The 14,364-nt window shown below is 42.1% G+C and overlaps 1 protein-coding gene across 1 annotated transcript in view; it reads left to right on the top strand.

Moving 5' to 3' along the window:
- The first annotated feature begins 4,321 nt into the window (after nt 1–4,321).
- LOC126538982 (neprilysin-1-like) overlaps nt 4,322–14,364 on the top strand; it is a 43,475-nt gene continuing 33,432 nt past the window's right edge. The window contains exons 1-5 of the mRNA XM_050185669.2: nt 4,322–4,359; nt 7,362–7,523; nt 11,354–11,434; nt 11,687–11,886; nt 13,833–14,027. Coding sequence (XP_050041626.2) covers nt 11,398–11,434; nt 11,687–11,886; nt 13,833–14,027 — 432 coding nt within the window. The 5' untranslated portion in view covers nt 4,322–4,359; nt 7,362–7,523; nt 11,354–11,397. The remainder of the gene's footprint in view (nt 4,360–7,361; nt 7,524–11,353; nt 11,435–11,686; nt 11,887–13,832; nt 14,028–14,364) is intronic.

Here is a 14,364-nt window from a genome sequence, read left to right as displayed (position 1 = left end):
GCTACCTTACAAAAACCCGTGTCAAAGCGGTAATCGCGTACGCTTTCATCCTAAGAACCACGCACGACGAGTGCGTATTTTTGGACGTTGAATACTCCCAGGTGATGTTTGCAGCCTCACTGTGCTACCAATAAGGCGAGTTTTCTTCTTAGTTTGCTTTTTTTTAAATATGAAAAATACAATTGAATATTGCGAGCTTGCTCTTGCCTATGTTATCAGTCACATTTTGCAACAAGATAGCACTCGCTATTTCGGATCGTTAACAAAAAATGAACTTTACCTCAGAAACGCGGGTATAAATACAAAGGAAAAATAAATCATGTTCTTTGTATTCCATTGCAATATACTTCTTGAGGTCTGTTGCGGGTAATGAGAAAATAGGCAGTCTACTGACTGTTAGTAGCCGTTTTCTTTATGTAGGTCATTTGTGATGCGTTCTAGCGTTAAACCTCTAAATTTTCTTATAAAGCGTTGAGCTTGCAAACCTACAAACAAAAAAGCGTGATAATTTTGTAAACAGAACCTATAAGAGATTTTTAAAATGGAAAACAATATGTATCATGCACTTCTCTGAAATATACCACTAAGTTGTGATAACGACTTCTGAAAAAATGTCGTAATGAACGTAACAAGCATACGACAGCTGTAAAGCCATATAGCTAATTTCTGAGCTCTTCATCGGCGTACAGGCAATGAATTTTGTCCGCCTTAGAAGTATCTATAAGTGCAGCTTGCAGAACTGTGGTGTCGTTATGATACATTTCTGTGTTACGGAGTTGTAAACTTTACAATAAATGTCTGTTTAATATTTCGCTTTATTCAACAATTTTGTAAACAGATTGCTGGCCAGAATAGAAAAGTCTGCTTCTGCACCCGCTTTTAATTTTTTTTATATACAAGACTCATCCAAGCTGGTGCACTGGTTGCCGAAAAAAACAAGTTCTTGGTTCCCGTGCGCTTAATAGCAAATTCTGAATTAAAGCTCGCCCTTCAAGATGGCAAACAAGGACGCCAACTGCTTTATTCAATAATGTGGAATTAACCATCTGATATTGTAGCGAAATCGGGGTGAAAGCAGCACAGAAGTAAGCGCAAGATGTTTTAAAATTGTCATAATTTCACGGGATCACGGTATATCTCTTATATCGCTGTTAAATTTTCGTATTCGTATTGGTTGTCTGCGTCTGTAATAGTTTTGATATTCGTCAAGCTATGGTACACATTCCTGCCTATCACCAAGGGGTAAAAGAAATCACACGGCGCGAGCCTGCTTGTGTCCACTGAATAATACGCTGTTTTAAATAAACAGAGGCGAGAATATAACATATATAGTTTGGTTCTCAAGTAAAGAGACTAAACATATGACATTCTTACACGACAAAACTCAGTCCATAAGATGTTCCAGTTTCCAGTCTGCGACCTGCAATTGATGGCTTCCAGTGATGTTTGACGATGGCGCTTCAGCGCATTTGTGCATTATAAGAAATCAGGATATTCGGATTCTGTAGAGCTTAGATTACCAGTCTTAAAAGCGCTTACGTCTACACCACGAATGCTACACTAATATCCGGAAATGACAATGCAGCTATAGTAGTGCATATTATGAGTATGGTACTCTATCAACTAATTAGTAACTTAAGGAGTATTTTATACGTTTTTATGCATGTCTCAGCAAACACGCTCTTAAAACAGATTTTCTTTTTCAGAAAAAAAAAAAGGCTTGCTTCTATTTCAAGAGAAGCGTTAGCGTAATGAAGGACATCGCAGCACTCATCTTATTTACGCTAATTCACATGGTAGCGGCAAAGCCATTCAAAGTCAAGCAGGAGAAAGGCAAGTTCATTATCAAAGCTTCCATTTCCTACACCAAGCTTGAACTAAGTGACACAGTATGTCTTGTGCGATAACGCTTGCCCCTTGCAACAAAATTCGCCGCAGACATATACAGTACAAACATACAGGGTGCTGTCAATCGTTCCGGAAATCAGATAGTAAAAGAAACGTAATGCTCATTATAATTCCTAATTTACATTGCAGCTTCCGAAGTAGGCACCTGGAGCATGTATACAGGGACGTCAGCGTTTTTCCCATAATCCCGTGCATCCGTGGAAAGCCCGCACGTGAACCTCCATCGATTCCCACTTGGTCTCTTCAATTGTGAATAATTGACGCCCTTAGTTCAGCCTCAATTTCACTTTTAGGAAGAACAAAACGTTACAGGGGGCCAGGCCACACGATTCGGGCGGGCGCGGAAGCAGTGTTACGTTTTTCGATGTAAGGAACTGTCGGCCAACGATGGATGTGTGAGCGGCGCATTGTCATTGGGGAGAAGCCATTTGCTCCTTCCACTCGTCTTGACGTTTCCGCTAAATTATCTAGGCACTTCAAAATTTTTACGTTGCTTGTGAACAATCTCATGAGCGTTGAAGAGAAAAATCTGCATGGACTCGACATGGCTGCGAAGTTGGCGCAACTATCTTGGTCGCGAGGAATTGGGCGACTTCTACTGTGAAGGCTGCTGCTTTTTTTCACAATCAAAACGGAAGCACGTATGCCACCGATTATATTGAAAACGAAACGAGGGTCATCGCTGACTTCTTGTCCGAGTTCTGTAAAAACAGAAACAGCACAGAATTCCTATTGCTTGTAGAACACTCTTGGCCCAAATTTGGTAGAAACGCGTGTCATGTTCAAGACGTGCGGTAAAACACGCTTAACTAATCCGTATGGCAGTCCTACAGTATCACAGGCATCTCGCAAACTAGTGCTATAGTTGCCAGCGTCATGCTTGTTGATGGTAGTCCGGAATGCTTGTCATAGCCGACAGACGTTCCGACTCTCTAACGCTTTCGTGCCACAAGAACTTCTTGCTTTGACTAAGGCGTTACCTCGGAAACCGTCCTAGCTGTAGCATATGCAATAGCCTCCTGTAGCAATTGATTTAGGGCTGAGAAAAACTTGATGCAGATTGTTTGCATCATCTCATGTCAGTTGAAAACAAATGTGCTGTATCACCGGAACACAACCCGGCCAAATTACACTGAACAAAAACAACGCGCCCTCTCACTAGCGCGGTCGCCAAAAAACTGATGCACAAGGCACACTTCTCTCCACATCTAGCGCCGGGAATCCATAGTACACCCAGTTTCGCGCGCAGTGTGCAAGTTATCTGAACTTTTCGTATAGCCTTTAAGAATGGGCTTGGTCTCTCGCTTGTTCGAACTTCTCACTTACTGATTCTATAATCAAGTACGAGATTCTACATCTGCCACTACATACGAGAAAAGACTTCTCGCAGCAACAATGATGCAGAAAGCCACATGTACCAACGAAATGAGACATGACTACAATATTTAGAAATGAAAAGCACGAAACCACAAATTCCCAATCAAGCGTTTTAAATCAATACATTCAGTAAGCATGATGCGACAAATCTCTTCTATGTGCGCCCCGTGCTGTTCTTCGCAGATGGCTGTGTAAGCTTGACGGCAATGGGGAGTTTTTTTTTTTTTTTTCATTTCCTTCCAGCTATAACAATTCCCAGTTATACATTAGCGTAGGAGGCTAAGAGCTCGCGTTTGCAGGCTGTTTACTTGAGGGAAATTGTCCAGGTTCTTTTGTAAGTTCAAGGACGTTGGTGAAAGCCAACTCTTGTTAAGTGAAGTAAATTTACCATATGAACTTGTAATATGACTGTATGGATTTTATATTCTTGCAAAGGTGCCATAAGTAATATCAGTGGTATGGTTAGTATGTTTAGCTATCCCCGGCAAAACATGGCAGTGTTTCGTCGTTTCCGACAGAAATGCCAGAACCTAACGTACGGTTAGTACAAACGACGCATTTTATTGTAAAAAGAAATGCTTTATTGCAGAAAAATATGCGTTTACTGTCATCAGAAGACCTCTATGGTCTTTTTTAAAACAAAGTAACATATTTCTAGTTTGCATACCGTTAACTAACATCCAAATAAAGAAAGGCGGAAAGCTAGGTTTGATGTGTCTGTCGAAAAACTGATGGGTGCGCTATGTGGCTTTGCGATTATGTAATAATAGCTTATCATGCGTCGACAACAATAACTGCCTCTAACTTGCATCTATCAATCACTAAATCTCAGTTCGAAGTCCCTCTACTTTCACCTTTGTAACGAAAATCAATTTCTTCTTGTGCTCACCTGCAATATTTCACATGGACATGTTTTACAGAAATGCGCACACAAAGTGTTAAACCACAGACGTCGCTTCATCATCATTGCGAAACTTTTTGAAACGTATCGTTATTTATTGTGTACCTAAAAGAGCACGCCCAACTTTTCAGAAAAATACACCGTCTGTGACACCAAAGCGTGCATAGAAAGAGGTAAGCTACTTTCGGCTTGTTATAGTGTTTCTTTCTATTTTATATTTTATTGGACATATGATCAGTGTAGAGCTACCGAAAAAATCGGAGCCTGAAATGTACACAATGCCAACTACCCTAGAGGCTGAGCTGTTGAGAGGTGATATTTATAGAGGTGCGATGTTTGGTTAAAACAAATCATAGAAGAAATTTTTAAAGGTGAAGCGTCCGTAAATGAAAACAAAATAACAAGTACCCCAATATCACTCTAATAAATATGCTAAGATTATTGAACATTTACTACTCTTTGTAGGTAATGTACCATAAATGATGATAATGATGTGTGATGTTTTATGGGGCATGGTAACGTTAACAATGTATTGCAGATGGTATGGACAATGATTTCATCATGGTAGATGTGACATGGCTGTAAAAGGGCCTAAAGAACTCGCTGTAAACGACGTGAAACGTATAGGTACTAAAATAATGACACTGATTAGTTAGTGGCGTGGGCTATCAATTGGGTTTCAGTAAAAATATGATGCAGCAAACGCAACAGTGACACTAGAGATTCAAGAGAGCCCTTGAATACAAGGGCTGCTGGTCACGTGCTAAAAATTACGGGCCCAAATTATTTTCAGGGTGTCGGTTTCGGCTAAGAAATCTAAGACTATTTGCAGATTGAAAAATGGTTTATCGCTAAGAAAAAATGCAGGGTGAAGAGATATATTTACGCAATATGCAGAAGGAAAATACTTTTTCCTCTCTGTTTCTATGGCAGGGCACTGAATAATGTTTGCTATATTTATTCCATGGTAGTTCAGCTGGTCAAATTCGTATGCCAGTCACGATAGCGCACAGTTGCTTGACTAACGCAAAATGCAAGAATAATTTGAGGAGAAAGCTCAGTGTGATAAACTTTATTCTCACTTCTTGCGGCTTCGGCGCATATTTTGCAGCGCTAGTAGAATTCCGCCAAGCTAAACGTGAAGGCTCATAAGTGAAATTTGGGGTGTGGCATCACTCTGACACTCTCCACCAATTTATTGTTTGTTATTTTTTTGCTCGAGTAATATGCGGGTATATATCTGCAAATAATATCTGAATATATGTAAGGTCTTGTGTTGGCTGTTATTTTTTTGCGCTGGTTTTACCATCAAGGTCAACCAACTCGCCCTGTTTTACACTCTGCTGAGGGTATAAAATTGTGCGTCATGCGTAATTACCTACAAGATGTAGAAGGTGGGACTAAGAAACAATGGCGCTGATTAATTATATTTTTACGTCTTCCTTTCCAAAATTCAAGCATATAAGTGCTCTTGCTACGGCACTCTACACTTCTGAAAGTTGTTCCGCACTTTTCAAGAAAATCCCGCAAGCACTGCAACGTGACAGCCTTCACTGCATATACAATTTACTTCATTATCTCTTTTACCCTTCGGAACACTATTTATTTATCTATTAATTCAATATAGCTTAACGGCACGAAAAGGACATTAGGTGGGGGGCTTCGCAATATATAACAAGGTTTAGACAGATACAGTTATGTAAATGATAATATGAAGAAAACATTGTTAATAATGAAGAACAAGTGCACGGAAGATCAAACATGCAAGGTAAAATGTGCTATATAAAAAAGGATACAAAAGCTTATCAATTCTAAACAAATAATGAAATAAGAGCATTGTTAAAGATAGCACACAAAACCCCTGCACTTGGCCTTTACAGCTTCTACACTTCGGGCCCAAATAAAATTTGCAGATTTCAAAACCTCTGAAAGCTTTCTTTTTAAGCTTTGCGACCAGTGTTTTCACAAATGTGAACAAACCTTAATGAAGAAAGACCAAGACTTGACGTCAGTCATCACAAACTTCAATAGGAAAGCAACACAGGCTCTAGATAGAAAGAGTAATGAACTGAAGAGCATTGCTTCAATGACGCCTCTTAGGGGACTGACACGCAATGCAATGTAGTATATCCGTTAATAGCGGTATGGGACTGCTACTTTGATGAGGTGACCAATCACAGCTCACAGCTGGTTATATATCCAAGGAACTGCAAGTGTAAAGTAGGCCCTCACATTTTTATTATTATTGCGAGACCGTCTATTGCACGGCATCTCAGCATTAAGAACACAAGCGCTTGTCTTCCTAATGTCATTCATTGTTCGTGCCTTTATGTGGCGCCGTTTCGAAGGAATGATGCTGAGGCCACAAACTACGACGAGCAGCCTCAGCAAAACACAATACAGCAAAAAAAAAAAAAAAAACGCTGCTATTCTTTTCTATAGCTAACACCTTTACGCTTCAGGCGTTAAATTGAGTCGTTGTCTGAGACAAACAATAAAATTTCTGTATTGCTTTTTTTTTCGTGGGAAGTATAAAGTAGCTGGTAGCTGCGACAGACCAAACAAATAGTGCATGAAGTTAACATTTCTAGCTCTTGTTGACAAACATTTCTCTTTAGATATTTATAGCCATGAAAGTAACAAGCACCTTTCAGGGTGCAAGACATTCTACTTTACAACGTCTCGCCGCTCAAAGCGGGGATGCGGCAGAACCTCCGGCGTAACCATGCTGCAGTGGCGGTGGCGAGAATGGCCACAGGGGCAATGGTATTTTTGCGCCGTACACGCTAACAGGGCGGAAGCATTGTGTATGCCTGCTAAATGTAGAATGCCTATATCTATGTATTCCACCTCTTGAATATTCTCATTTTAAAGTTAGTGTTGAACACGTCACGGCAACTGTGTGGTTATAGCGCGCTGGCATTTCATGTTTTCTTATCAAGGTGATCTTTGCTTGGCGTAGGCGACATCATTGAGAAATTTAGTGTACAGCTGATATGTGGTGCTATATGGCGTCTCGCATTAAGGTGAACGCGCTCTATATTCATGTCAAAATGGCACGCTGCCACTTCTATGTCGTTTCGGGTAAAACGGAGGTCCACGCCAGCTGCGACTAGTTTATCGGATATTCACGAGGCAGGAGAAAGAAAAACTTTATCGTTGTGTTTTATTTCAGCGAAGCTCATCAACGAGTCTCTGAATACTTCCGTGGATCCGTGCAGCGATTTCTACTCCTACGCTTGCGGCGGATGGATTAGTAAGCACAGCCTGCCCGACGGTGCGTCGTCTTACGGCATTTTCGAGATACTCGATGACGAACTACTGGAGACATTGAACAGTAAGTTATCTTCTTTAAAATTGCAGTCGCTTGTCTGCAATACAGCTGGCATTGTATTGCTGTGTAATTGATGAAAATTCACTATATCAGTATCATTCCTGCCGTAATAAGTAATAGTAAAATTTTGAAATGGGTTGAAACAGATCGTATGGGCAATTGGCATTGAAACAAAGGTAACCGCGGACACGGACATAATCAAGGACATACATGTATAATGAAGATGAAAGCCGCCCCTTCAGCCGAAGAAGGGAGCAATAACATGACAGGCAAAATATATTTCACACAGTAAGGCTCGTAGTTTTACGGGCTGTATAGCTCGTAGTAAACGTTGGCTGACTAAACGTGTACCGTGTCATGTGCCCAAAAAGGCAGTGTCAAATAAAGTAGACACTAAAAAAACTATGGTCGACATACATATGTAATTATATGTACAAAAGCGGGTCAATAAAGATGACGCATATTTGTGCTATATTTTTGCATTATTTGCATTTTTCTTGTTCCATTGCCTGGCATCCAATTTTTTGTGACCCTCTACTTGTTTCATTCATGTCAAGTTTTTTTTTTTATTCACTTTCCTTTTTTTTTTACCAAGATGCAACGTAGGCCGATTTTAGTGATACTGCAGTCGACAGAGTGCCATGTGGCTAATTTCCGGCTATGTTGGCGGGAAGCACGGCCCTACCATTACCTTAACTACCATGTGACCAACTCCCGATTCTCTCATAGAGACCTACTTGTTGATATATATTGCGAGTCCCTAAGACGGTCTAGAAGCGCAAAAGGGCAGCTTTTTTATCAAGTATCGAGATAGATGTCCATTTCCTAAGTATTCGCCAAAACTGTCTGGAATCACAAAAACAAAACATTGACTGCAAGAAAACATATCAACAGATTTCACCCGCTGAACACTTAGGCCTCAAGGTCACAACGGTGGCATCGTGGCGAGGGCTGGAAGCGGAGAGTGCGCCTGCTTGTTCCCAAGCCAATATTACGTAGTGCCAAAACCTTCACCATACTGTGCGGTGCCTTCGAAATGCGGCCAATAACAAGATCTCGAGCGCTGGAGCACGCCAATACAGCGTGCATACAGCCGTCACGTCTTGTCCTCACTGTAGCACGAACATGGTTGCCCTCGCACTTCCAACACACGACGGGGCCTCATGCAGATGGGGTCGCAACTAGGCAAGCACGGCAGAGGTGTCTGCAATAGCGAAGGCAGGAACTCGCTTCTATGGCATACGTCAATCACTATCGCAATGAAGATGCAAAATACAAGCATTACTGTCCCATCTATTACTGTCACATTATTTGGCAGGATATGTCACGGAAATGTCAGGATGTGCTGTGTTACAAAACGTGAACAAGGGGAATGAAGGCTCCCAATTTTTTTCAGTCACTACAATGCTACAATAAAATGCACTACAATACAAACAGCCAACATGTATGAAGACGACATTCAACAGTTATGATGCCAATATATAAAGCTATATTATCTGTTGAATTCATGTTGTGTCACGGAAAAATAGTATCCACTCATTTCTAGGGTTGTTCAACAACTACTGGTGTCAAAACAATTCTTACTTCGAATTGTTCGCGTGCATTTCAGGTCATGGCATTTCGCGTTAGCTTCTGTACATCGTCAGGTTGCTGCGGCTGAATGTAATTCTTATTTGGCCCGTACATGCGTCTGCTTATTCAAAAAGCACTAACGTTCATTAATATGCACCCACTTGACCGAAAAATTGTAGGCGAATATCAAGCAAGCCAACTTGGCTACAATGCACGGCTATATAAAAATTGATTCTTTAAAAGGCTTCAAAAGGCAAAAAGCCCCGAGACGTAGAGGAGCAAGCCAGACTGGTTCGAAGCCGCTGGTGTCTCCCGCCGAATCAAGGCCTGGGCAAGAGGAGCACCCGTAGTGCTCCTTTCGACTCTTTTAAGGGTGCGTCAACATTGACCTAGCTTCGTCCTTTTCTTTTTGTCGTCCTTTCGCGTGTTTCGTGGCACGCATAATCTTCTTCGCGTTCTATGAGACAGCAGAAGTGCTACCGCCGGCGCTCTTTGCTTTCATCTTCAGCGAAACATTGCACCAATTACGTCTTTTTCTGACCTGCTGACACCACGCTGTTCTCGGCGACGACACTGACAACGACAATTTTCTGCGCTATTTTTGCGGAAGAAGAGTACCATTAGGCATCTCATTATTCTATCATTTATTTGGGTGCCCAAAACGTCAATCTCTCTGCCACAGATTTGATGATGATGACGTGTAGCGTTTTGCCGAAGAGCGTATGACGTAACTCAACCTAATGTATTTCGAAAATTAAACACAGAATCATCAGTACACTAAGAATGTTAATCGAGACTCAACAAGCAAGGCAAGCCACAGGCTGAAGCCAGCGTTTCCGCAAGAGGTCTTTCGACCAGGGTAAGTCCGCTTGTGGAAAGGCTGACTCCGGCCTGTGGCTGCTCTTGTTCACTCGCCGTTCATTACTTCAGTCTTTGTCATCAGGCGAGCCTCTGTCTTTTTTTGCGTCAGAACCAATAGTGCTGCAGTTCAGACTCCTGTGTGTGAAATATGCTCGCTCCAAAAGGACCAGCATACTACTAAGGCAATGAATGAGAATTACATTGAAACATAGAGCAAGAACGAAGTTAACATTTGAAGACACGTTGGAAACACACGAGGCTCTTTGTGCTGATTTCGTCTTGCCATGTAACGACACTTTCGCACTATAAGTTGCCTTAAGAAAATTGACCAACAAGCTGATACTGCTGCACGAATAAATTGATGTGTTGCATGTAAACCACTAAAATAATGCCGCGGATGAGATCAGAAGATAAAGAAACGTCAAGCACTGGCAAGCACCAAAGAGTTCAGTAAGGAAATACGTGAATCGTAAAGTCCGGGCTCTAGCAGTCGAGTAGAGCTATTTCCCACACCACCTCCGAAAAGCCCGGCACAGCACCTAGAGTACTACTCAAGAATTGTCTTTGCAGCCCGTGCAAGTTTGGACGAGAGCGAGCAAAGCCTGACAGAATGTCACAGCTATACTGCAGGGAGCTCCATGTCTGCTTGGATGTCCCCTCACTCTTGTTAAGCGCCGAAGCGATCAAAAGAGATGGCCGGGCAAAAACGAGCTTAACCATTATTCCGCCGTAATAGCAGCAGCTTCAGAAATGGCATTTAGATATTAAGGAATTGCATAAATGCCCACACACCACTAAAAAAAGACAAAAAGATGTTTCCATGTGCTGTATAAACTACAACTTCGAGCAAACCAGCCCTTCATCTGTCATCTTAACTTATACCCTAAAATACAGCCAAGAAAACAGGGCAGTGGACTTCCTTAGTAGCATCTGAGACTTCATTTATTCGCTTAAACTAGGTTTAAATATACAATTGTGCTCAGATATGTACAATATTAGCAGCAACAATTAGGTAATGTTAAAACAAAGAAGGTTGAAATTAGTCATTTTGAGAGTTTCAGAGTTGGTTTCAATGGCTTTTGGGAAAAGTATGCTTTTTCTGGGAGCTACGTCGGAGCAGCTTTGTTTTTACTTGACAACGTCCACTCAGCGGCCGATCTGCACTCTAGGCTTACCTATCGGTCTCGGGATAAAAAATACAGGTCGAAATATCTAACTTTGTTTGACAGGGACAATCGTCTTGTATCAGCGAGCCGGATAGATTGAGACAGCATTACCTGGTGTGTGTGCGGTGAGCTGTGAACTAACTTGGACATGAACAGGCTCCATCAAATGTGTGGCAAGAATAATTTTTTAAGTGGTACTGCCATTCTAAAATCACTACTTTGCTCCTTCTTCAGGCACCTTGGAAAACATTACGTCCGTTGGCACGAATGACACCGTCATGAGGAACATTGCCGCCGTCTACACTGCTTGCAAGGGTACGTATGATGGCAACACTGCAGCTTGATGAAGAAAATTGTGTGTGTTTTATTTCGGCATACATCGACGCAGTTTTTTCGAACAGGTATTAAATGCAGTTCTGGAGATATACCGCCACTTTTTCCATGTGGGCGCAGCAGTTACATTTGGTCTTTGATATTGTGCTGCTTAGCCCATCTCCTTACTTTACGATATAATGACTCTCTGGCTGCCTAAACTATTATGTTCTTATCGTGGTCTCTGCTTTATAGCTGTACCAACAGAGAATGACAGGCCTGACATCCTTGAGGACATACTGAAAACTTTTGGATTTCAGCATTGGCCCATAACTACTGACAAACACTGGGTGTTCCAAAGTGCCTCTGAGGTGCTTAACTTGACCGGGTTGGATCCCATCCTCGATATCTACGTAAGCCAAGACGTCCAGAACCTCACTTCTTACATTATACAGGTAGGCAAGACGAGAAGAAATCGTCACTCCAAGAACATGTTTTCTTCCTGTTTTGAGTGGAAAAAGAATGCTACCGATACTAGCAGTTAGGGGGTGGGGGTTATAATGCAAGTGCCCACCTTGTGGGTATGTCCATTTCGTCTGCTGCTAAAGCGCTGGTTGGCTGAGAGCGCCACTGTCCTTCTGACGCGTACCCTAGCCCAGCCAGCCAGAACTTCAGCAGCAGACAAAATGGATATGTCCACTAGGTGGACTCTTGTAGAATACCCTCCAGAAATCAAGGTTCTATGGATGTGTGCATTGTATTTTGACTAGCTTCATTTGTCTACTTCAGGTGTTTGATATCTATCTATCTATCTATCTATCTATCTATCTATCTATCTATCTATCTATCTATCTATCTATCTATCTATCTATCTATCTATCTATCTATCTATCTATCTATCTATCTATCTATCTATCTATCTATCTATCTATCTAGGTATGTGTTCGAGGTCTTCAGGTTGTGCTTCCGTCGTCGTTATTCCTCCTCTGAGATTTGCCTTTCGTCGTGCCGCTGTAGTCACGCTTTCTACGCCGATCCAGAGCACTAAGTTGTCTAATAGCTTAGGGTACTACGAATTCCTTCGTGGTCCGGATGCTATCAGGGTCGTTGCATCGTCATTATTCCAGATTTGTTATCTGACTCTCGTCATGCTGCCATCGTCACGACATCGTCGTCATGCATTTGTTGTCATATGGTCGTCGTGGTACCATCCTGGTCGTTTTATCATGGTCATTCCAGCTTTATCCAGCTACGACTTCTGCGACGCATTGTGCGTCGCACCATCGTCTTCATAGTCTTTGTGATACCGTCGTTGTCATGCCATCGTTGTCACTGCGTCGTCGTCATAAGTTGTCATAGATTCACTGTCATATTGTCGTTTTGATGCTATCGTGGTAATTTGACCCTCGTCATGCCGTCATAATCACGCCTTCAGCCTACCCAGTTGCCCAAGTTGGTTAATAGCATGGGCCACAAAGTATGTGTTCGTGCTTTGCCATATGACTCTCGTCATGCCGATGTCGTCACGCCAATCATCATGATATCGTCTTGCAGGCGCCATGCATTCCTTGTCATAGCTTCATCGTGATGACGTCGTGTTCCTTCCATTGTCGTCACTCTAGCCTCGTCTTCTGATTCTCGTCAGGCCATCATTGTCGTACAGCCTTTGTGTTACAGTCGTCGTCATCCAATTGTACTCATACCGTTGTCATGCCTTCGTCGTCATTGCGTCATCGTTGTACAGTCGTCATACATTCGCTGTCTTATTGTCGTCGTGATGGCGTCATGGTGGTTCGATCTACGATCAGCAAAGCGAGAACAAGGTAAAACCGGTAGCTAACGTTTCGACAAGTGGACTTGTCTTTGTAAGGCGACCTATGTTTCCTTGGCTCAGAATATATAGATAGGGTACTTCTAAAGAGGAGAGGGGGTAAGCCGGGTGGGTGAGGCAACGACCGACGGTGTGTTAGCGGCGACATCTTGCATGGTATTGCCAATTCTACAGCGAAAAAGTTCGTGAGATTAACCTGCGAACGTAACGTGAATACGGTTGTGCACCTTGAAAGCAAACGTGTAGACCACTGCGTGATCAAAAAATAAATATTCATTTCTTATAGCATATCTCCTCAACATGCAAGGGTTTGTTTACATTGCACTAGTCGAACACCTGTATGCGACTATCATTTAGTTTCTGCCTGAACGTCCACGCTGCGAAGAAAAGAAAAATGTGCGGCACCATTGGTCGCCATGCTTTTACTCGCGATTTTAAATTCTCGAATGCAAGCACACATGTAAATCGACACTTTGGAGAGTGTTTATTTGTTTACCATCGTTACAGCGTAATCATATGACCAGATTTCCCTGGAACTACGATCATGCTCCTTGTGCTCCGGTTTTTCAGTTGGATGAAGTGAGCTTCATGAAGCTGGGACGGAATCAGCTCACAAACCCGGACACTGAGGAGAACAAGCCAATACTCAACGCATACAAGAACCTTATTGAAGTAGCTATAAAATTCGTGAAGCCGAACATTACACACTATGAGCTAACAAGACTCGTCTGCGATGTTCTGCTCCTGGAACTGCAGTTGGCCAATGTGAGCATTCCATTTATCACCAGGGACGATTGTACAACTTCTATGCCGTTGCATGGCCTAAATGCGATAGAGCAAAGCGCTCCGTAAAGCAAAACATTAATTCACAAAAGCATTTTGTACAACTTGCAATTACATTCTGTCAAATTGATATCACTTTGCACGTTTAAATTTTGTGTACATGCTACTGTCGCTAATAAACTGTTAGCCCTTTTCATGAGAACTCGCGCTTCGCCGCTTCTGAGGCAAACAATGGTATGGGAATATCGGGTTAGTATAGTTAACCAATCGCAAAACTCATTTCTTTTCTGCGACGGCATTCCGTAAAGAGTGCTTTAGT

This window comes from Dermacentor andersoni, chromosome 11 (genome assembly GCF_023375885.2).
Source record: "Dermacentor andersoni chromosome 11, qqDerAnde1_hic_scaffold, whole genome shotgun sequence".
NCBI classification, from domain to species: domain Eukaryota; kingdom Metazoa; phylum Arthropoda; class Arachnida; order Ixodida; family Ixodidae; genus Dermacentor; species Dermacentor andersoni.
This window is presented reverse-complemented; position numbering and strand designations above follow the sequence as displayed.